This window comes from Trichosurus vulpecula, chromosome 3 (genome assembly GCF_011100635.1).
Source record: "Trichosurus vulpecula isolate mTriVul1 chromosome 3, mTriVul1.pri, whole genome shotgun sequence".
NCBI classification, from domain to species: domain Eukaryota; kingdom Metazoa; phylum Chordata; class Mammalia; order Diprotodontia; family Phalangeridae; genus Trichosurus; species Trichosurus vulpecula.
The window spans coordinates 295,647,052-295,668,437 of NC_050575.1; the positions used below are offsets into that span (position 1 = coordinate 295,647,052).

Below are 21,386 nucleotides of genomic sequence, written 5' to 3' on the forward strand. Positions count from 1 at the left end.
TAACTTGCCCAAGGTCACCTGGACAGTGTCTGAAGCTGGATTTGAACTCGGGTCTTCCTGACTCCAGACTCTACCCACTGTGCCACCAGCTACTTCAAAAGAAGAGGGGCAATAACTGTGCCCCAGATAGTCAAGGGGAAGCCAGGCTCAGCTGCAATTCTGGTCTGCTTTGCTTCCCCCTCAACCTGTAGAAGTGGTGCCCAAACTGACGACGAACTTCCCAAGAAGCCTCTCCTCTCCAGTCACCCGGCTAATCTAATCTTTGTTTTCACGGCATGGGGAATGTCCAAGGATGAATCTTCCTCTATCAACATAGATCAGCGCTGTTCTGCAGCTTAATTCTGAGGCCCTGAGAAGCTGGGATTTACCTAAGGTCACATAGCTGTTCAGTCTCAGAAGCAGGACCTGAACCCAGGATCTCCTGCCTCCAAGGCTAGCTCTCTAGGCATTATCCCCAACTTTTTTTTTTCTAGGAGCTTTTCTAGGGCGAAGCAGAGATGCATGAACTTACTAGTGATATGAGCACATGATAGAGCAATAGCCAAATGTTCTATCGACCTCTGTAACCACTTACTGACCAGGAGGTTTGCGGATGATGGGACCAGGGAAAACCTCATCCATAACTGGGAAGAGCGGTGGAACCGAACAAAGGAAGAGTTTGCTACAGGAAATCAATTTCCTCACCAGGGCCACTTAGAAGCAGGGAGAGGGTCATCTTCATAAAATTACAGTCTGTGACCTCATTTCTATTTAATAAGCAGCTTAGTAGGCTCACAGTAAAGGGATTCTCAGGCACAAGTTTCTTATTACCAATGGAACTCTTTTCTCCTAAGAAATTATGCATTAAGCTCTAACATCATTTCTGGGGAGAGGGCCATTAGTACTGGCCCACAATGCCAGACCCTGCTTTAGATCTCAGATATATTTGGGCCAGCTAAAATTATGCCTTTGGAGACCATATGACTAGAGAACAGATTTTTAGACTAGATTTTTCTCTCTATCCATGCAGAACTGGAAAAATACACCTTCCTTGAACAAGGCAATGCTCTGGGAGAATATCTGAGAGTCTTGCATCTCTTACTTCCTGCAAACTGAAACATGTAGCATGCATGAAGACAATGTGTAGGTAATGTTGGAGGAAACTCAGTACAGCTGAACCAGGAGGTATAAGAAGGGAAAGGGGAGGCAAGCTTCTCCTCAAGGGGCTATCCCTTAGAGGGATGAAATACCTGGTGATCCAGCACAAACTGTATACTAAAGGTAGTAATACCATGGACCTCCGAACATTAGAGCCAAAGAAGGAGAGCCAGGCTGTAACTGTGATCCAAGAAGAGTAGGTATGCTTTATGGTGGTGGGAGATTGGTGACTAGGAGTCTATCCAGTTCAAGCCTTTTAAAATAGCATATTACGTCACAGAGGGCCTCCCTCTATAAAGCCCATTGTTTTTTTCCTATTCAATCATATGTCAGCCTTTGGGGGGTGGTGACAATGCCCTGGGGCCACCACAATTATCCCTCTCTGAGGGGAACCTAGCTACTCTAGCAGAGGAAAAGTACAGCAGTGGTTAGGCTTGGGATGCCCCCTGCCCCATCAGTCAAGAGTACATGGAGATCAACAGTGCGTTGATAGAAGTTTCTCTATTCGTGCCTTCCAACAGAGCCTACATTCTAGCAAAACACCGGCTTAAGGGTATCCTGCACAGTTTGTGTTTCAGGACCTTTAAAAATAGATTTTCCTGTGTTTTCTGCTTGAGAAGAGTAAAGCTGGAGCCTTTTCCTCTGAGATACAGCTGACAAAGGACTAGGGGAAAGAGTTGGAGGTTGAGGCAGAGGAAACACCTATACTTCCCTCCAGGAGATTCAAGTAAGAGGAAAACCAAAAGAAAGAGTCTTGTTTTCCATGGCTCCATTTGGGTCTCCACTGCCCTTCAGCACATATGGATCCAGTCAGTACAAAAAGGGGGAGACATAAATATACAGTATAAATAGAGCGGGCACAAGCCCATAAATACAGCAGCAGGCATGTGTATATTATTTCCATTCTCTCCAAAGGCTATCAAACCATTCATCACAACTTGGGAAGAAGTCACTGAACCCTTATAATCTCTGGATAGCCAGCCACGATATTTATCAGAGGCAGGAGCTGCAGGTTGGAATGGTCTTCTGGATCCCAAAGGAGTTCAAGAATGAAAATCCTAGGGCAAAAAGCAAATGGCACCCCTTTCACCCTCGGTCGGCTGGTTCTACCGCTGTTTGTGATCCAAGAGGGATTCGAAATCAGGGGAACACACAAGCTTGTGTTTCACATGGCCCAGCACTGTCAGATCGCCTGTTCTGCTGTCTCCAATGCCCACAGACACCAGCTCCTACAAGTAAAGAACAATCTCATTGCCAGTCAGTCTCAACTTTTCCTGAACCCCAACCACCTCTGGTTCTCTGACTCAGCACGTGGCTCCAAGATCCCTCCCAAAGAATTTCACCCCACAGGCCCTTAGAAATTTATTGGTCACTCCTTTCAAATATTACCTGCAAAAAGGAGCAGGAAGTACCCACTGTTACATCCAGAGTCACTTTTCCCAGAAGCAGTTGCACCTTTCCCGATTTTCGGATAAGCAGTTTTCCCACCTGACCCTCTGTCAGGTCACTCAGAGTGCACAGGTTCTCTGCCAGTTTAGCTTCCTATATGAGAAAGAGAAGTTGTTCTCAATTGTGCCAAGGAAGTGAGCAATCCTCTTCCCCATGACCTTGAACTACCCCAATAAACAGCAGTACTAGGCAGGGAATCAAAGGGACTGAACTCTTTTCTCTTCAAAGAGCCCTCCTGCACCAAAATCCCCCAAATGAGTCAGGGAGAAGAAAATGATGAGTATTCCTGACAAAAGTCAGGTTAGAACGGGCATGATACACACTCAAGGCTCCCTCCACTTGGGACCCTCAGACCTCTCTTCCCTGGGCGGGTGCCAAGCTCACTGCCCTGCCTATCCCCGCCAATTCCACTCTTCATGATCATACCCGGTCTTTCTCTGGCTTCACAAGTACCATCTGCCCATCTTCTCCTTGAACCTCTGTCTTGATAGGTTTAATGTCCTGGGTAGGAGGCTGACCAGGAAGCGTGTCAGGCAGCTGCAGGAACAAAAGCTCCTCCTCCTTGGCAAAGCTCAGTTCCCTGAGTAAGTCTGCCACAGACACATCTTGGGGAAGCCCAGGTGCCATTCGGCCAGGCCTGGACGGGGCAGCTGCCTTGGCTTCATCCTCATCTTGTGGTTCCTCTTTTACTGCACCAGGGAAAACAAATGAAGGGATTTCTACTGGGAAGCTTTTCTAGAAAGGGGGTGTGTGTGTGTGTGTGTGTGTGTGTGTGTGTGTGTGTGTGTGTGTGTGTGTAAGTTTGGAAATCTTTGCACTTACAAAAAAATTACAAAACTCACTTGAAAGTACTTATGTAATTAAAATTTCAGAGTTTTAAACATCTTATAGCAGTGACCCAGAAATGTGCAAACTAGGAGATCCATAAATGGATCTGACCAAATGAACATTTAGAGAAGAAACAGTCTCAAGAAGCCTCTCTGACACAATTTTTAGAGCTAGGAAGCATTCCCTAATTCCAGGGTAAGGTCACAAGAAGAATGTATCACAACATACGTTGCACAAGCCTTGAGACATGGGAGTATGTGTGCATTCATCCTTTGTAGGTTTCTAATGAAAAGTACTCCTTGAACTGAGGTCAGAATTCAGAGGCTGCATTTCATTCCTGAGCACCCTCCCATTCTGCAGGTAGGCATGTGAGTGGGCCAGGAGCCAGACAGCTATCGTCAGCCAAGCTACTGGTGCTGGGCACATGGTCTGGCATAGGGCAACAGCTGGGCAACCTCCTGGCCTGGAAGGTCCTATTTCTCTGAAGCCAGCTTGGGGAAACACTTGTCAATGAACAGACCCTGAAGGGACTATTTGGAGAGATTCCCTGTGAAGGAGAAAGGGAGACAAGCCGGAAGGGAGAGAGGATACCTTTCAGTGCTGGTACATCCACCTCCATGCTCTCTTCCTTGGTTCTCCCTAGCCAGGGCTTAACATCAGGTTCTTCACTCTCTTCTTTAAAAAGCCACCCTGAGTGAGCCAGAGGAAGCTGCACAGGTTTGTTTCGTGTATCATTCTTGAGCCCTGGGTCATCTATGAACTGCCAGAAGGAAGAATCACAAGACCCTTGTAACTTGGCAAAAAGGAAATGTACAACATTCAGTGGTGCCCAAACTTGTCCTTTTCCAACCGAGGGGGCAGATGGCAAAAATTCCCAAGACCAGCTGCCGTCCATCCTTTTGGAAGACATAAGAACTCTTCTTCAGTCATGTCTTCCCAGAGGCCCTCCCTCAGTACTTCCCTGGGATCCCTGATACCTACATCATCCTTCTCCAGCATGCGTAGAATTTGTTTAGTTTCCTCATCTGTTTCCCTCTTCTCCTTTTTAATGTTGATAATATGAGATGGGCCAAAGTCTGACACATCCACTGTCTTATCCCAGTTGCCTGTAGGAAATCATTCAGCTCATTTGGGATGAGGAAGAGTCCAAAAAGAAGAGAACACAACTAGGGAACATTAACATCAACGCCTTCTTCTTCTTCATGACAGGCTGGCCAGCCACTTCCAGCACCCCTCAAAGATTTAATTCAAATCCACCGCCTACTTCTTCCACTCTGACCCCCCCATATTATCATACCTTTTTTCTTCATCATTTCTGCAGGACCCTGCTCAAAAATGGAGTGGGACTGGATCACTTCTGGACGACCCCTTCCTCGACCATGCCCGTCTCGCTGTCGATCTCGATCCCTCTCTCGTTTCTCTTTCTTGACTGATATTTCCTCCTTTGGCCTGGGGAAAAGAAAGTGTCACTTTGCCGAAGAGCAGCTGTACCCTATGCTCCCCACCTCAAAAGCTCAGCTCAAGGATATAGACCTTTTCTAATCTGGGGAGCATCTCCTTAGTTTTGTGGCTCAGTAGTTATATTTCAATTCTAAGGGCAGAGCAAATCAGAACTCAAACCGGAGTCCACCTCCTTCTGTTCTTCCTCGGCACAGACCCTTACAGTATGATTCCCATCACTTTCAACTTTGCTAACCAGTAACTACTGAAATACTGAATTTAAGGTGGTTACCTAACACAAGATGTTTCAGGAATGGATTTTTGTGACTACAGGGATGCTAGAATGAAAAGGATTGCAAAGGAAAGTCTGCTTTTTCTTTGCCTAACTAGACCAGAGCTTGAGCTTCAGACCACCTTAACAGCTTCACAGAGTCCCAAGATCCTAAAGCAGTTAAATGAGGGGAAGCCTCACAAGAGGCCTAACCACTTACTCTTCCTTGATCTTCCGGCTAATGATGTTAGGAGTGAAGGTTTTCTGGAAGTAAAATAATACAAGTCATAAAGTACAGAACACCACACCAATCATTCATCAACTTTTTTTTTCACCTCTACAATATTATGAACTAAAGAGAGATTCAAGTTTTACAGAACTGGTAATTGGCCTAGGAAGAGAAAGTATCTAATAACCCATTCATGTCATGTAGTAAGGCAGAGTTATGAATGGAACTCCCGACTCTCAGACTCACTTTGCCTTTATTTGTAGCTTGACCCTCACTCTCCCTGTTCCCTCCAAATCTTCAGCTTTACATCTATGGGAAAAAACTTTATTCTTGATAAAGCACAGATGTGATCCTACCAGATTCATCCTGGCAGTGTTCCCCACTGGCATGGGGTCCAGGAATCCTTCCCCTCTCTCTGAGCTAGATTACTCAACCTAATTTGGACACATGCTGGTAGGTTTGGGGGCAGTGTGTTCTTTCTCAGAGTGGAGGGCTGGCCAATGATGTAACCACACTGCTGCTATTCACGTTCTAAGAGCACTAAGGGTAATCTGGTGTGTGGGAGGTTATACTCTTCTGCTCACCTTTGTAGATTCTGAGCCCCTAATGATGTACTTCCTATTTAAATAAATCAGTCGCTAATCATACCTTTAACTCTTAATCTTGAAATAGGAGGCAAAAGCAATAATAAGCATAATATAATATTTACTCAATAGAAGTCAAAAGCAGAAATAGTAAAAATATAACAATCTACCACTAAAACTGAGTCACACTCTTCCACCAATAAAGTGTCTGTGGGAGAGAATAGGCACACACTTAGAGAAACTTAGCGATGAGGCAAATGATTAAGGAAATTCATGCATAAAGCAACTCATGACTCTGGACTGTAAAACCTGAATGCATCATCTGCTGCTTTCTGAGTCTCTCTAGTTTCCTGATGCAGGAAACTATTTCTCTACTTCCAGGTTACTGAAACAAAGTTATATTTCTTTTAGAAAAGTTACGGCATTACACTCTGCATGAAGCAGTAATTCCCTTAAGCCCAGAATCTGCCAACCTAATCAGGTCTGCTATGCTCTCTGTGGGCTTCCCCTTCCCAAGAGGTAGACAGCTAATAAGGCAGGCCATACCAACGTTCCCCAGCTAGCTCTTCCAACAGCTAAGAAGTGTTTTCTCCAATCAGCTCTCATCAAAGCAACGTCTCCTCTAAGGAGCACAGAGCGCAGCAACACAGATACAAACCCCCTGGGTAGGTAGCAAAGGACAACAGAGGCAGGCAGCTATAGTTTCTTCATTCGCCTTTTCACTTTCTGTCTTTGCCTGGTCACTTCCGGTTCCTAAGGCTCCAAAACAGGACCTTCTATAAAGAATAATCTATTTCTAACTCGCAAACTCAAAATCCCCAGTTCTATCAGGTATAACACAAACAAAAAATACACAATTTTTCCACAGTTCCCCAAAAGTTCTTCAATTTATAGTTTTTTGGACATTTCCTTTAAAACCCTGAAAAGGACCATATATAAATCAACAATGCCTTATAACCATCCCCACCTTTAGTCAGGACTTGTGACTTTGAGCAGCTGTTCCCAAGTTGCTTTTCTCACATGAATATCCTTTTTATGTTCCTCATGGTTAAAAAAAACCAGTCCCTATAAGGGGCAGTATTTTATGCTGATTAAGATTCCATTGCAAAGGCAGATTCTGCTGACCATATCCACACAAAGCAGCATATCAAACTGAGGTGACTGTGCTGAGCTTCATCTGCAGTGATTCAGTGGATGGTTAGTGACTTAAGGAAGTGGCTGGGAGAGAGGTGGCAGCTCCAGCTGTAGCACTGGTGTTCAAAATAATCTGAAGTCTAATCAGATATTTTTACTTCTATCCCATCTCCAACTCATCCTTCACAAGTTACCTGTCGTCTTCCTAAAAAATTGTTCTGATCTCATCACTCTTCCACTTAAAAACCTTTGCCTCCCAAATAAAGTCTGAACATCTTATTTATTTGGTATTTATGGCCCTCCATAGTCTGGTTCTAACCTATCTTCCTTAGCTTGAAATATTACCTGCATGTACTCTACGCTCTTAACAAATAATCTCATAGCATAGGGAAAAGTACACTGGACCTGGCCTTAGGAGACAGCTAGGTCTGGAACTGAATTCTGATACTTACTATTTGTGTTACTGTGGGGAAGTCACGTCTCTAGCCTCAATTAAAGTGGGAAAAGGAGGATGATAATGTCTGTAGATGGCTGTTACAGAGATTTAATGATAATGTATATAAAGTGACTTAAGCTTACCAACCTTAAGTGTCTTGGTTTTTTTTTGGGGGGGGTGGAGGTGGGGCTTTTGGGAGGCAATGGGGTTAAGTGGCTTGCCCAGGGTCACAGGGTCAAGCATCTTAGGTCAGATTTGAACTCAGGTCCTTCTGACTCCAGGGCTGGTGCTCTATTCACTGCACCACCTAGCTGCCTCGATCATCAACTACTATTTGTTGTCCTACCATCTCCTTTCTTCTTAACTCCTCGCTCCATTATCTCCACCTGTTAAAAAACCTTCCTTCCTTTCTTGAAGACTCAGTTTATATTCCTTCATGAAGCCCTCCCTGATTCCCCACGTGAAATCTCGAATTTCTTATAGTACCTTGTCTAGTCCTTTCCTTTGCCTTTATTGTATTTTACCCTTCTAGCCTATTTATGTACAATCTTATTCTTGAGGGCAGAGTCTGTGCCTTATAATAATAAGCATTTACACAGCACTCTGACGCCTCAGTTCCCCCGGCTGCAGTCAGTTCAGACTTCACTGACTTCTTCCTCAGGACCCACTTTAGCTTCCCTTTGTGAGCTGCCTTCCCTCATTAGACTGTACACCACTTGAGGGCAGGGACTATCTTTCTTTTTCATACTTGTGTCCCCACTGCTTCACACAGTGCCTCACACAGTGCCTCACACATAGTCAGGTGCTTAATAAATGTCCATAGACCAACCATGTGTTGACTCTGGGAGGTAGATGCTATTATCATTCCAAACTGATAAAGGAGAAACCTGAGGCAGTGGACACTTGCCTATAGTTACACAGCTAAGGAGTATCTGAGGCAGGATTTGAACTCAGATCTTCTTGACTTTGAGTCTCGAACTCTACTTCCTACTCCCTCATTGTTTCAAGTACATCTCTGCATATTCTCGAGTCTGGCCCAGTGGACCGCACACAGCAGATTCTTAATAAGAGATCCTGGAAATTAATTTGTTTGTTGACTTGGTGATGATTGATGAAGATCACTGATTCTTTATATGTCATTCGATTCCCATTTAAAACACTCATACAAGCAGCCTGCAAGCCCCAGCACCATAAATACCTACAGAAAACTGTTTTCCAGATATCTCCCTCAGACTATTCATTTACATGACTTCTTTTCCTCTTTAAAGTTGCCCCAAAGTTCACTTTAACCTAATTTCAACAGCAAATAAGACACCCTATGAGAAGGGACACCCTATAAGTTTTGCTCCACACTCTGCAGCCCATGGCATGGCTCTGCATCCAACAACTGTGATAGGAGTGATGGCCAGTGATGAAGGGGGAGGACAGCTATGCAGGCCTTCCACCATACCCACTCTATATACAGCAGAGGTAACCAAAGACCAGAAAGCCTGGGCTCCAGGAAGGCCCAAATCCTTTAAGCTTCAGTCTATATTTCCAAATGTCTGTGGGGTAAGCTACAAGACTCTCTAGAACCTCTATCTCAGTACATCCAACACTAAACTCACTTCTCCTTAAACCTGACCTTCTTCCTAATTCCCTCCTCATTTCTGCAGATGGTACAATTAACTAGTCTCCCTGTGACCAAAGCTCAAAAGTAGGGCATTATCTTTCCTGCTTTCCTCTCTCTCCCCCCAGGATCTAATCATTAGCCAAGTCCTATCAATTTTATCTCCATGATCTCTCTCAAACCCACCCTCTCTTCTCTACTCACAAAGACAGTTCAGATCATTACTTCTCACTTACACTCTGTGTAACAGTAACACAGAAAAGTCAGAGCTGGGTGGGGGAGGGCCTCCAGGGTCAGCAGTAAATTAGTCTCCCAAGCTTCTAGCTTCTCCTCCCTCTAATCAATCCTTTTACAAAACTGCCAAAAAAATCTTCCCCAGGTCAAGGTATGACCCATATCGCTCAAGATCCTTCAGTGATTCCCCATTTGAAGTAAATCATTCCTTAGCCTGACCTTTATAATCTGGCTTTGCCCTTCAAGATCACTGCCTACAGATGTGCAAATTTATGCTCAAGGTGACAAAAACCTCCCTCTAACAAGGAGAGGTGGAGCAAGCCGATCAGAGGAGGTAAGGCATGTTAGACTGAGGGGCCAGGAAGGTCTTTCACCTCTAACATTCTGATTCTGTGAAGTCCTTGCTCCACTACTTATGAACAAAGCAACCTCAGGCAAGTCATTCTGGGCTCCAGACTACAGAACAGGAAGATCTTAAAGTCTCTTCCAGCTCTAAATCTTCTATGACGCTGTCTTTTCCACGTCACTCCTTTTTACGCTCTCGCAAACATGGGGCAAACTCTCAGCACATTTCTACTTGCTCTTCAAGGCTGATCTATGAGAAGCCTGCCCCAGCTGAAGGTCGCACCTAGCAGTGCCTAGCAAATATGCCAAGAGCAAGCACTCGATGTTTGTTGAACTGAAGTCTCCACAAGGCTGGGTGGCATAACGACAGGGACACTGCACTTGGAGAGCAGTCCCAGCTCCAACACTTAGTAGCTGTGAGAGCCCAGCAATCGTGACCCCCAGTGAGTCACCCTAAAATGAAGAAAATACCATGCGCCATCTACCATACAAGGCTGTTGGTAAGAAAGTGTTTTGTGAACCTTAAAACACTATAAAATATGAGTTGCTCTCTCCTATGGTGATACTCGGGCTGGTCCTTGGATAAAAGAGACTGCCTTTCACAGGTCTGTACTGGAAGCTCTTCCAGCCCGGCAGGGCCTTTTCGGGTTTGTTTTCCCCCACTGACAACCCAAGAACCATGGCACTGCGTTTCTAAAGCAGAGAAGTTGGGGATGGGAGCAGGGTGAAGAACTGGGTTCTAGGAGTTAGGAGTTAGAAGTTAGAAGACAGAGGCTGCTATCTTGTCCGGTGAATGGTGGCCAACTCCCTGAAAAATGGAGAGCATTAACACCTGCATTATCCACCTCACAGACAGTGCTGAGGACAGTGCTTTGTGAATCACACGATGCTCGCCAGTGAGCCACAGTCACCACTTTCATCACCAAAAGGCTGACAACCTGATGACTTTTTTTTTTAAAGCCACAGCACCACATGGCGGTGGCCTGCCTACTAGGTAGAGAAAGAGCTTTGATCTGAATCAGTGAACTCTCCGGTCCTCTAAGGATTAAAGAACTGCTGTTATCATTAATGTTTATTATGTATCCTCAACTTCTCCCCCTCCACAGCCTATCAGCTGCTGAGTCTTTGCAGGTCCACCACTGAACACCTCTTATATACATCCCCTTCACTCAGAGAGCCACCACCCTCGTCCAGACCTTCGTAACTTCCCACCCCGACTACAGCAACAGCCTTCTAACGAGGTTCTTCCCTCTCCAACCTAACATCCACACAGCTGTCAAATCAGTATTTCTAAAGCAGAGGTCTGACTATGTAAGTCACTTCTCCCACTCAAAGGAAAGTCACTGGGGGTGGCTAGGTGGCTCAGTGAATACAGCACCAGTCCCAGGGAAAGGAGGCTGAGTTTAAATCCAGCTTCAGATACTTACTAGCTGTGTGACCCTGGGCAAGTCACTTAACCCCAATTGCCTCCAAAAAAAAGGTCAGTGGCAAACTCCTGCTTGGCCTTTAAGGCCCTTCACAATGTGATTCCAACATATCTTTTCAGAATTATTCCATATTATTTTCCCTCATACACTTTCCATTCCGACTAAACTAGAATACTTACTCAACCCCCATGCCTCTGTATAGGCTTGCAGCCAGTGCCTGGCAAGCTCTCCTTCCTCGCCCCCACCTCTCGGGATCCCTGGCACCCTAAGAATCAGTTCAAGTGCCAACCTTTCTGGATTTACCACCAACACCATGAAGTATTCCCTTGGGCTCTTCTCTCCTCTAATTCCTTGTTGTTCAGTCCTCATGCCTGACGGTGAACCTATTTGGGGTCTTCTTGGCAGAGACACTGGAGCAGTTTGCCATGTCTTTCTCCAGCTCATTTTACAAATGAGGAAACTGAGGCCAACAGGGTTAAGTGACTTGCCCAAGGTCACACTGCTAGTAAGTGCCCGAGGCGGGATTTGAATGCAGGAGAATGAGTCTGACCGCAGGCCCAGCGCTCCACAAACTTTACATCTGGCACTGACTTGTCTGTGTATCCATGACACAGGATGTAAGCACCAAAGGGAAACGACTGTACTCACTGTCAGTACCATGTCCAGATTCTCCCCATTTCTAGTATCTGGCCTATCACTTAATAAATGTCTGTGAAATGAATGTCTTCACTCAGGCCTTTTCTGATGCTTCATGTTGGAGAGGAAGTGACTGTGATGCCAGAGGAACACAAGCTCCTGCAAGGGCTGCCACGCTGGTGATGTCCAGCACAGACCGCCGCTGTCCAAGGACTGGGGAAGGATGGCCAGAGCGCCTGGTCACTGGGCTGGCTGCGAGGAGATGGAACTTTCCTACCATACCAACTCCATATGCACTCTACTGGGCAGCTGGTGGTGAAACAGAATGCTGGGCCCGCCATCAGGGGGCCCCAAGATCAAATCTGACCGCAGATGATGCTCACTAGCCGGGGGATCCAGGGCAAACCGTTTTACCGCTGCCTGCCTCAGTTTCTCCATCTGTAAAACGGTATCATAACAGCACCTACCTCCCAGTACAGCTGTGAGGATCAAATGAATGAATGATTTGTAAAGGTTAAGCCATGTGTTCAGCACAGCGCCTAGCACAGAGGTGGTTTATTTAGAATTTTATCTTTAGTAAAGCACTGTAAGGTTTAAGGGCAGGGCTCATGGTCTGTGATGGGAACGCCCACACCCCACATGATCAGCTTTCCCTCCACGAAACGCACGTGTTAAGCTATGAGGATACAAACAAACTAGGGGCCGAAATAAACAGATAAAAGCAGATAAACATGACTTTTGAGTTGGGAAAGAACACTACCGACTTTGGCAGGATGGGAAGGGGCTTCCAACAGCACCAGACATCGAGGTTCGGCCTTGAGGGGCACCAAGCTAAATTACACGAGCGACAAAAGCAAGAAGAGTACGGAGGGGAAACCCAATGTACAAAGGCTCGGAGGCGGGAGATGACGGCTAGGGAACCGGGGCCAGCGGAACTGGACTAGAGAGCGAGGGGGCTAGGGGAGTGTGCAATAACGCAGGAAAGGAGGGCTGCAGCGAGCCTGGGCGGGCGGCCTTCGGGAACTACCCTTCTTACCTTCTTGACGCCCCCGAGAGTGAGGTCTCTGGAACGGATAGAAGGGAGGCGGCCCGGGGTTAGGGGGGCCGCGGGCCGCCGCCCGATCAGCCCCCGGGCCCCTGGCAGCGAGGGACGGGCCCCTCCGGCAGGGCCCGGTTCCCCAGCCGAGCTGCCCTCCGACATCCTGAGGGTGCCCACAACCTAGAGCCACGTGGCTGAGAAAGCTCGGCCAGGAAGGCACAGCGCCCACCTCGCCCTGCTCACGCCAGCCTCGCCCCCCTCACGCCAGCCTCGCCCCCCGCCGCCATTGCTGCGGCTGCTGCTGCGGCTGCGCCCGAGAACTGGGCGGAACTTGGCGTGTAGCTCCTGGGGGCCGCCACCTTGAGGAAGGGCGGAAATCAGTCTGGCCCGCCGCTTCCGTCTCGTTCCCCTGTAGGTCACTGTGGAGCCGTGGGGAAGGGCGGAAATTGGTGGGCCCGAACGGACGTCGCCATTTTAGTAAGGGGCAGAAGGGAAAATGACAGTAGCCTTTACTTCTTTCCTCCGTGCGGCCGCCGTGGCTCGTCTCAGAGAGCAGTTTGGCTGTAGCCATCTTCTTAAAGGGCGGAAATGCGACTGTGCAGGGGGAGGGGCGCTATGGTGGAAGGGCTGCGCTTTGCACGCGCATGCGCCAAACCGTTTTCTAGACCTGACTGGTCCATGCATCGAGTCTGAGGCAGCTGTCCGGCTCTTCTTCTCGCCTTCAGTCAGTAAGTGGGGACAAGAAGACCAGAACGAAACAGCTCCTGCCCTCAAAGACTATACGCCATCAGTCAACAAGCATTCACTAAACACCTACTGTGTGCCAGGCGCTGCATTGCACTAAATGCTGGGGAGACAAAGACAAAAAAGATCGTCCCTGCTCTCCAGGCTAAGGTGGGGGACGATGTGTGAACAACAAACGCGGTATAGACAGGATCAATTGGAGATAACCAAAGGGATGCTCCAGAATTATAAGCATATGCGAAATGTATGCAAAATGAAATCCGTGTAGTTGTACTAACCCAGTAATCCTTATGATAAAAAAAAATCAGCAACGTCTTAAAGTAGGAGGTAGTTCTTGAGCTGAACGTTAAGACTCAGCTAGGTGGCGCCGTAGTGCGCAGAGTGCTGGACCTGGAGTCAGGAAGACATCCTCAGGAGTAGTGGCCTCAGACACTGGCTGTGTGACCCTCGGCAAGTCACTTGACCCTATTTGCTTCAGTTTCCCCATCTGTAAAATGAACTGGAGAAAGAAATGGCAAACCTCTCCAGTATCTTTGTCCAGAAAACCTGGAATGGAGTCACAGAGAGACAGAAAGTGTGAGAAGAGGCAAAGGCCAGGCTGCAAAGAGCTTTAAATATCACATACAGCTTAAATATCGCATAGAGTTTGATCCTGGAGGTAATCAGGAAGCCACTGGTGTTTATTGAGCAGGCAAAGGAATATAGGATGAATCCAGTGAAGGTTTTTCAAGAAGGAGCATTTTTGAAATCAGAGCAAGAACCACTTGACTGGAAGAGGTTGGTTTCCTGGGTTGCCTTCAGGATTCGGTTCAAGTCCCATCTTCTACAGAAGCTTTTCCTCGTTTTCCCTCTGTGCCCTCCTCCCCCTCATTTCTAGTGCTTTTTCTTCTCAGATTACTTTCCATTTACTCTCAGTCAGTCAGTAAAGATCTCTTAGGCACCTACGTCACCATGTCAGGAACTGTGCTAAGCTCTGGTGATACAAAAAGAGGCAAAAGTCAGTCCCTGGGGGAGACAAGAAGCAAATAACGTATAAAAAAACCAAGCCATATACAGGATAAATAGGACATAATTAATAAAAGGAACATACTAAAATTAAGAGGCATCCTATAGAAGGACGGATTTCAATTGGGACTTTGAAGAAGCCAAGGAAACCAGTAGTAGAGATGAGGGGGGAGACTGTGTAATGGCAAGCAAAGTGGGACTTTTCCATGTTTTTTCTTTCTTTGGAGTGCTTCTCAGCACTAAGGTAATCCAGTGCCTTTGATTGAGCCTTGCCTTTGATTGACTCGAGTCTTTTATGACCTGCTTAAGTCACAAAAAGGCCTAAGTCACATGAGTTTGAGTCACATGGTTGTGATGCCCTCTGACCCTGAAGAAGTGTGTATATGTGTGTGTGTGTGTGTGTGTGTGTGTGTGTGTGTGTGTGTACTCTGAGGTTAGCATTTTGCTTGGGGGCTCACTCATTGGAAGAGTGATTTGGCCAGACAAGACTCTGGGTAGCCATTGGAGCCCCCAGGCTTTGAAAACCCAGATGTTAGTGCTTCTCTCTCTGGTAACTATGTATGTAATGTCTTGGACAGACAGCTGGAAGCTTGTCTGCTGATTTGTGTTATATTGCTCTGTTTATGTAATTTCTGTTTGTGTTTTCTCTGAAGTTCAGGGTGCTGGCTTTTTCCCCTGCACTAAGTGGATGATATATGTATGTTTGATTAAAGTGAGATTGTAAACCCCTTAAAGTTACTTTCCTTAGAAAAACAGATCAAGAACCTGTGCTAGCAGCCCTCCTGTGTGCTGGTTGTTGCTGGTCTTATACCTCCACAGCAGCTGCAAACAGCATTGTTGTTACAGACAACCAGAGAAAATGTCTGGAACCAACAGTGAAATGTCTTGTTTGTGGAACAAGAGTTCCTGGTTTTATTTCTGTAGAGATTTTGGAGAGGGAGCTTCTCCTTGGGTGAGATTAAGCCCACTGTCTTGAGTAAGTTGGGTTGAGCCTAGATCTTATCATGTACCCATCTAAAGAGCTTGTTCATTCTTGCGTATTTTCTGGTAAATTATAAACTGTATAGTTTCCTTTGATTTCATTTGCTGGATAAATGTATTTACTATCTATTCACTACTTATTTATTTATTTTTTTTTTTTTGGGCAGGGCAATTGGGGTTAAGTGACTCACCCAAAGTTGCACAGCTAGTACATGTGTCAAGTGTCTGAGGCCAAATTTGAACTCAGGTTCTTCTGACTCCAGGGCCGGTGCTCTACTCACTGCGCCACCTACCAGCCCCGGTGTCACTATTTATGATAGTTTTTTATGTAACTACCATTTGGTGGGAAGGAAACAAGCTAGCAAGTGTAATAGTAAACTTGTAGCTACCCACCCTCCTTTAGAGTACCTAGGGAAATGGCTTTTCTTCTGAATCCTTAAAAGTCATACTCCTAGAAGAGCAATATTTAGGGAGGCAGGAAGAGATAATTCTAATCGTGTATTCCTCTTGGAGACTGGAGAAAAGAACAGCCAACCTTGTGGTGCTCTTGGGACCTTCCTGTTTCTCTCTCCCAACTAGTGTGCTGACAATAGTATATCCATTACCTGAGTTCTCCTCTCATTAGAGGCAAGCTAGACTTCAGATGATTTCTCTCCATGCCCCAAATGAGCCACTTCAATAGATGAGAACCCACATATCTTGCATTTTGATGACTTGTCTGCCCCATCAGGATATAAGTTCCTCATGAATAGAGATTGTTTCATTCTTTGTACTTGAATCTCCAGTGCTCTGCATAGTGCCTAGCATATAATATAGTAAGCTCTTAATAAATGCTTTTTGATTGGTTGATTGAAGATGTATGAATATATACATGATATATATCATATACATGTGTGTCTGTGTCCCTGTGAGTATTATAGTGCTTTGCGAGTCTTAAAGTGTTGTATAAATGTAAGAATTTTTTTCTTCCATTAATGTTTTGAAGATTATTTATTTTCTTTGCATTATAGTAATGATTCTTACCACCTGAATATTAGGCCACCAACATGAAGAGCATCTAGTAAAGTAGGGAAGGATTACAATATGAGGGAGTAGAGGGCATGCCCACTTAGATGAAACCAAAGTATAATAAGGACTGTTAACTTTGATAGTTTGAGCAAAACCACAAGTATAGTAAGGGCTGTTATTTTGATAGCTTGGCTATGATGCCTCCATGCCTGGTTGTTCTGTGAAATCCTCATCTATACCCTCTCCTAAATCCACAATGTGCTGGGGGCCTATCTCTAATTCTTTTGATATGTTCTGGATCGAGTGATGTACATGGCCATCAGTTATCCCTCTGCTTTACTACATAATAATAATGGCTAGCAGTTGTCTAGGGCTTTAAGATTTGCAAAAGCACTTTGCAAATATTATCTCATTTGATTCTCACAACAACCCTTAGAGGAAAAGTCTATTATTATCCCTGTTGTACAGATGAGGAAACTAAGGCAGAAAGAGGTTCTATCACTTGCCCAAGGTCACATAGCTAAAAAGTGTCTGAAGCTGGATCTGAACTCAGGTCTTCCTGACTCTAAGTCTAGCACTCTATCCACTGTTCCCTCTAGCTGCCTCTATGACTAGACCGTCTTTTTTTATGGTCATACCTTTCTCTGATGATATTTCTTTTGCCACCATTTCTGCACAACTCATTATTTGCAATGTTACAGCTTGCTCACACCCACCATATGCTTTTCCATTCCCCTTTGGGTGATCCCCAACTTCAATTCTATAAAGGATTGTAATTTTCCATGACTCATAACCATATGCTATCACTGGTGATAAAAAGATGAACCTTTATTTCAGTGAAAAACTTACGGTTGTTAGCTTATAGCAGGAAGAGGTCAATGGAACCTCTGATTTCCTGGTCTAGGGCCAAGAAGATGGGTATGTGCTCTGTTCCCTTGTTGAAGAACATGGGCTGTGTTAAAATGATGTAGTACTACCTTACTGGTCCCTGTAACTGGTGGATTGCGTCAAAGATGTGTTAAAAGGAGCTGCCCCTTCCATGGATTATAAAAAAAGCTGGGGAGAAAAATATCCCCATTTGGGTTGTACCTGGTATTTTCTATCCGTTGGAATTCCAGCAAAGGGAAGAGGGAGGAGATTTCTCTTTGTTCCTCCCAAGTGATAGTGGTGACCCCAAACAGAGAGCAGTGAGAACATGTGCTTACCCAGATAAGCCTGGGTCCTAAGCCATTTGCTACTTCTGCTTTTGCTCCCCTCGAGCACAGGTCAATGAACAGCAATTCTGAGAAATGGAGATTTCCAGCCTTGGCAGCTGGAATTGGTTGCCATCTGCCCAGTAGAAAATGATTTCTGTAATGGCATTCTTCTCAAAGGAAGAAATGACCCTAGAGGGGATCACCCTAAAACTTGTGAGATTCAAGAACCATGCCTGACTAACCAGGAGAATCTGAACCCTGTGACTTCCTTGGATAATGCAGATGTGAGGTGAATGTGATAGAATAGACCTGACTTTTTTCAGGAGTACAGTGAAATTGGTTTGTATCTCTTGGGATGGTGAATATATTTTATGACTTATTTTTTGTTTTTGTATTTGTTAATATCTTGGGCAGCTATGGGGCAAAGTAGATAGAGTACCCACCCTGGAGTCAGGAATACTTTTCTTCCCAAGCTCAAATCCAGCTTCGAATATTTACAACCAGCTGTGTGACCCTGGGCAAGTCACTTAACCATGTTTGCCTCAGTTTCCTCATTTGCAAAATGAGCTGGAGAAGGAAATGGCAAACCACTCCAGTATCTCTGCCAAGAAAACCCCAAATGGGGTCACGAAGAGTCAAACATGACTGACCAACAATGTTTGTTAATATGTGCTTATGAACTCCTTTGTGTCTTAAGTATTTTCTGTGGTGGAGGAAATAAACTGCTGCCTCATATCTGGTATTTATATTGTAGATTGAGTCACTTTTCCAGCAGTAACCCTTAACCCATGCAAGGTATCACCTCTTTGGTAGGAAAAGAACATTTATGTAAGAAAAACTGATGAAAAAAACACAGCCCTGGACGAAATGAGAAGGAGACAGATTGTTCTAAAAACCAGTTAGAGAATTGTCCCTCGGATGAATGTCCTGAGAAGAGCTATTTAAAGGCTGAGCAGAGACAGAGGAAATAATGACTCCAGGATACTGGTTGTTCATCAGCTCGCTCGCATGTGATTGGTTTTTTTATTTCTCTCCACCATTTCAATATTTTTCCAATTTTTAAAAAACATTTTTATTTAAAGTTTTGGGTTCCGAATTCTATCCCTCCCTCCCTCCCTTAGAGTTTCAAAGTTTGTAACTGACAAAATTACAAACCAAGTCACTCTCTAGTGACTCTGGGGAGATTACATGAGGAATGCTGGATTCATAGCTGAAAGAATGAAGGATTTCTTGAGTTTTATTTTATAAAGCAAAGATGAGTCACTGACCACCCAGAGGCTCTGATTTGAGGCATTAGGGGCTATTGAGAAGCCAGCAGGAGGACAAGCTTTGAGAAGAGGCTACTGGACAGATTAGGAAGGAGGACGCTGGCTGAGACAGCTCTGCTTCTGCTGCTTTGCTGGGCATTTTCGGATTGGAAGAGAGGCTTTGCTTTGTTGATGAATCTGGAGGAAAGCAAGAGCTGCTTGCTGCAAGCTCATTGGATAAGAGGCGAATCTTGCCACTGTGTGAAGAGCCATTGAGCTTATTATCGCTTCTGTAAGTGCCATCAGCGGCCCAGAGAGGGTAAACTTCTCAGGAATGCCTCTTTTGCCCTCTTCTGCCATTTCTGGTTTAAGAGGGAGAAGTGGGAGGAAAGACGGGCATTGCATAGGTTTTGCTATGAGCCGTGCTTAGCTGTGAGAAGAGGCTTAGAGCTGATTGGACAAAGCCGAATCGCCTGCTATTTGTGGATCTTGCAAGAGGAGCTTGCCAGTTCTCTAGCTTAAAGGAGATGCTTGTCACTGAAAGCATGAACACTTTTCCTAGTGCCTTTTTGTTGGTTTCTAGGAGCAAAGAGGGCCTGTCACTGGTTCATGGGCTCAGGAACAAAAGAGAGATAGGTTTATATGTCAGAAGAGTGGTGAGGACCTGAAGGGGAGCAGCTAAGCAGCTTCCCATGGTGCAGATTTTTCTTGAAAGGACCAAAACATCAAGGCCTTCAGACAAGAGTTGTGAGCTGCTCTGAGGACAAGGGTTTCCCCACTCACATGTCTGCCTGCTAAGTTTCTTATAAGTATAAGGTGCTCACTCTCCCTCATGAGCATGGTATGTACCCAGGTGTATGGGTATATTGTCATAGTGCGATTGTTCCTGCCTTTCTTTTCTATGGAATAAATGTTATGATTATTTCTGCTTTTGCCTACTGATAAATAAATATTATGATTATTCTTGTTTTTGCATTTGTTGTTTATAGAATTTATTTTATGTTAAAGAATTTATGGCGTCTGGGGGAATGATCTTGCATAAATGGGAAGCATATTGGGAGGAGCTCAGGAGCTACAGTAGTGAGCAAGAGGGATGTATCCCCCCCACACCCCATCCCAGGATTATCCATAAGATCCTGACAGAAGAGTATATTGAATTATAGCAGCATGGCTGTTGCCCTAGCCTGGGAACCCCAGATCTGCCAGTGTAGGAGGAGAATCAGCCCAGAAAGCAAGGGTGGCATGTAAGAAAACCTAGACATGGGCCATAGGTGAGTTTTGTTTTAGGGATCATGTTCGAGTCAGTCTACAATGAGGGCAACAAGCTAACAGACAAAAAGAAAGCCTGAGTTCCTTCTTTATGGTCAAGCGCTCCTAGACTGAATCCAAATCCATTTGGGCCCAGAGCTGGAGCCCCCTGTAGGGAAGGGCTCCCTAGGTCACAGGTTGCAAAAAAGAATTATGTGATTTCTCAAAGGTGATTTAAGGTATTCTCCTCCTGTTTAATTCTGGGCCTAGCTTAACTATAGGAATAATCAGAGTAAAATCACTCTTGTGAGTGATTACAGATATCACTTAGGATTTTCTACATTGTACTGGGGCTTGGTGCAGTTGGCACAATGCCATTCCAGAACAGGAGGGCCCAGAGAATCTTGCCATCTATAGCATATATCTGGGACAGCTGGGTGGCACAGTGGGTAGAGCACTGGCCATGGAGAGAGGAGGACCTAAATTCACATCTGGCCTCAGACACTTACTAGCTATGTGACCCTGGGCAAGTCATTTAACCCTAATCACCTCCCTCCGTAAAATAAATAAATAAATAAAGGGTATGCCCTTTCTAATTTGGACTTTTCACTGGACATCCTTCCTGACAGTGACAAATGACTTTGGTGAATGTGATTTCATGTTTTATGCCTTGCTGTTCTATTACAGTATTCTAAATCCTATCAGTTGCCAAGCTTTATTAGGTTTATATCCCCAATATCGTTTTGCCTTTAGTTCCTCCTATGGACTTGTACTGAAACTACTCATGCCATGCCTCATCCTTCTTAATTAGGATAGCTGAGGACTTCCCCTTATATTTTACTGAGAAAATAGAACCCCTCTATTGTGAGCCCCCTCTTCTCCTCAACTCACAACCTCTTTTTCCTTGGCAAGGCCAGCCCCTCTCCATAGACCCTTGATCTCATCCCCTCTAGTCTTCTCTAGAAGATTGCCTCCATAATCATTTCTTCTCTTTCCCATATGAAATTTCTCCATATCTACTGGCTGCTTCCCTGCTGCTTAAAATTCCCTCACCCTTCAAAAACTGTCACTAGATGCCACCATCTCCTAAAACTATCATCTGTATCTTTTCTCTTTCACAGCCAAGATCCTAGAAAAAAAAAAAACTTGCCTCCATTTC

General features: G+C 45.2%; 1 protein-coding gene across 1 annotated transcript; it reads right to left on the bottom strand.

The window, feature by feature from the left end:
• Window positions 1–1,323: 1,323 nt before the first annotated feature.
• POLR3D (RNA polymerase III subunit D) lies at window positions 1,324–13,182 on the bottom strand. The gene is made up of 8 exons (XM_036750323.1): window positions 12,796–13,182; window positions 5,346–5,389; window positions 4,712–4,863; window positions 4,396–4,520; window positions 4,006–4,174; window positions 3,013–3,275; window positions 2,527–2,679; window positions 1,324–2,366 (listed from the first exon to the last, which is right to left on the bottom strand). Exons 1-8 carry the CDS (start codon window positions 12,958–12,960, stop codon window positions 2,244–2,246), a joined length of 1,194 nt encoding a protein of 397 aa, XP_036606218.1. The 5' UTR covers window positions 12,961–13,182; the 3' UTR covers window positions 1,324–2,243.
• Window positions 13,183–21,386: the final 8,204 nt, after the last annotated feature.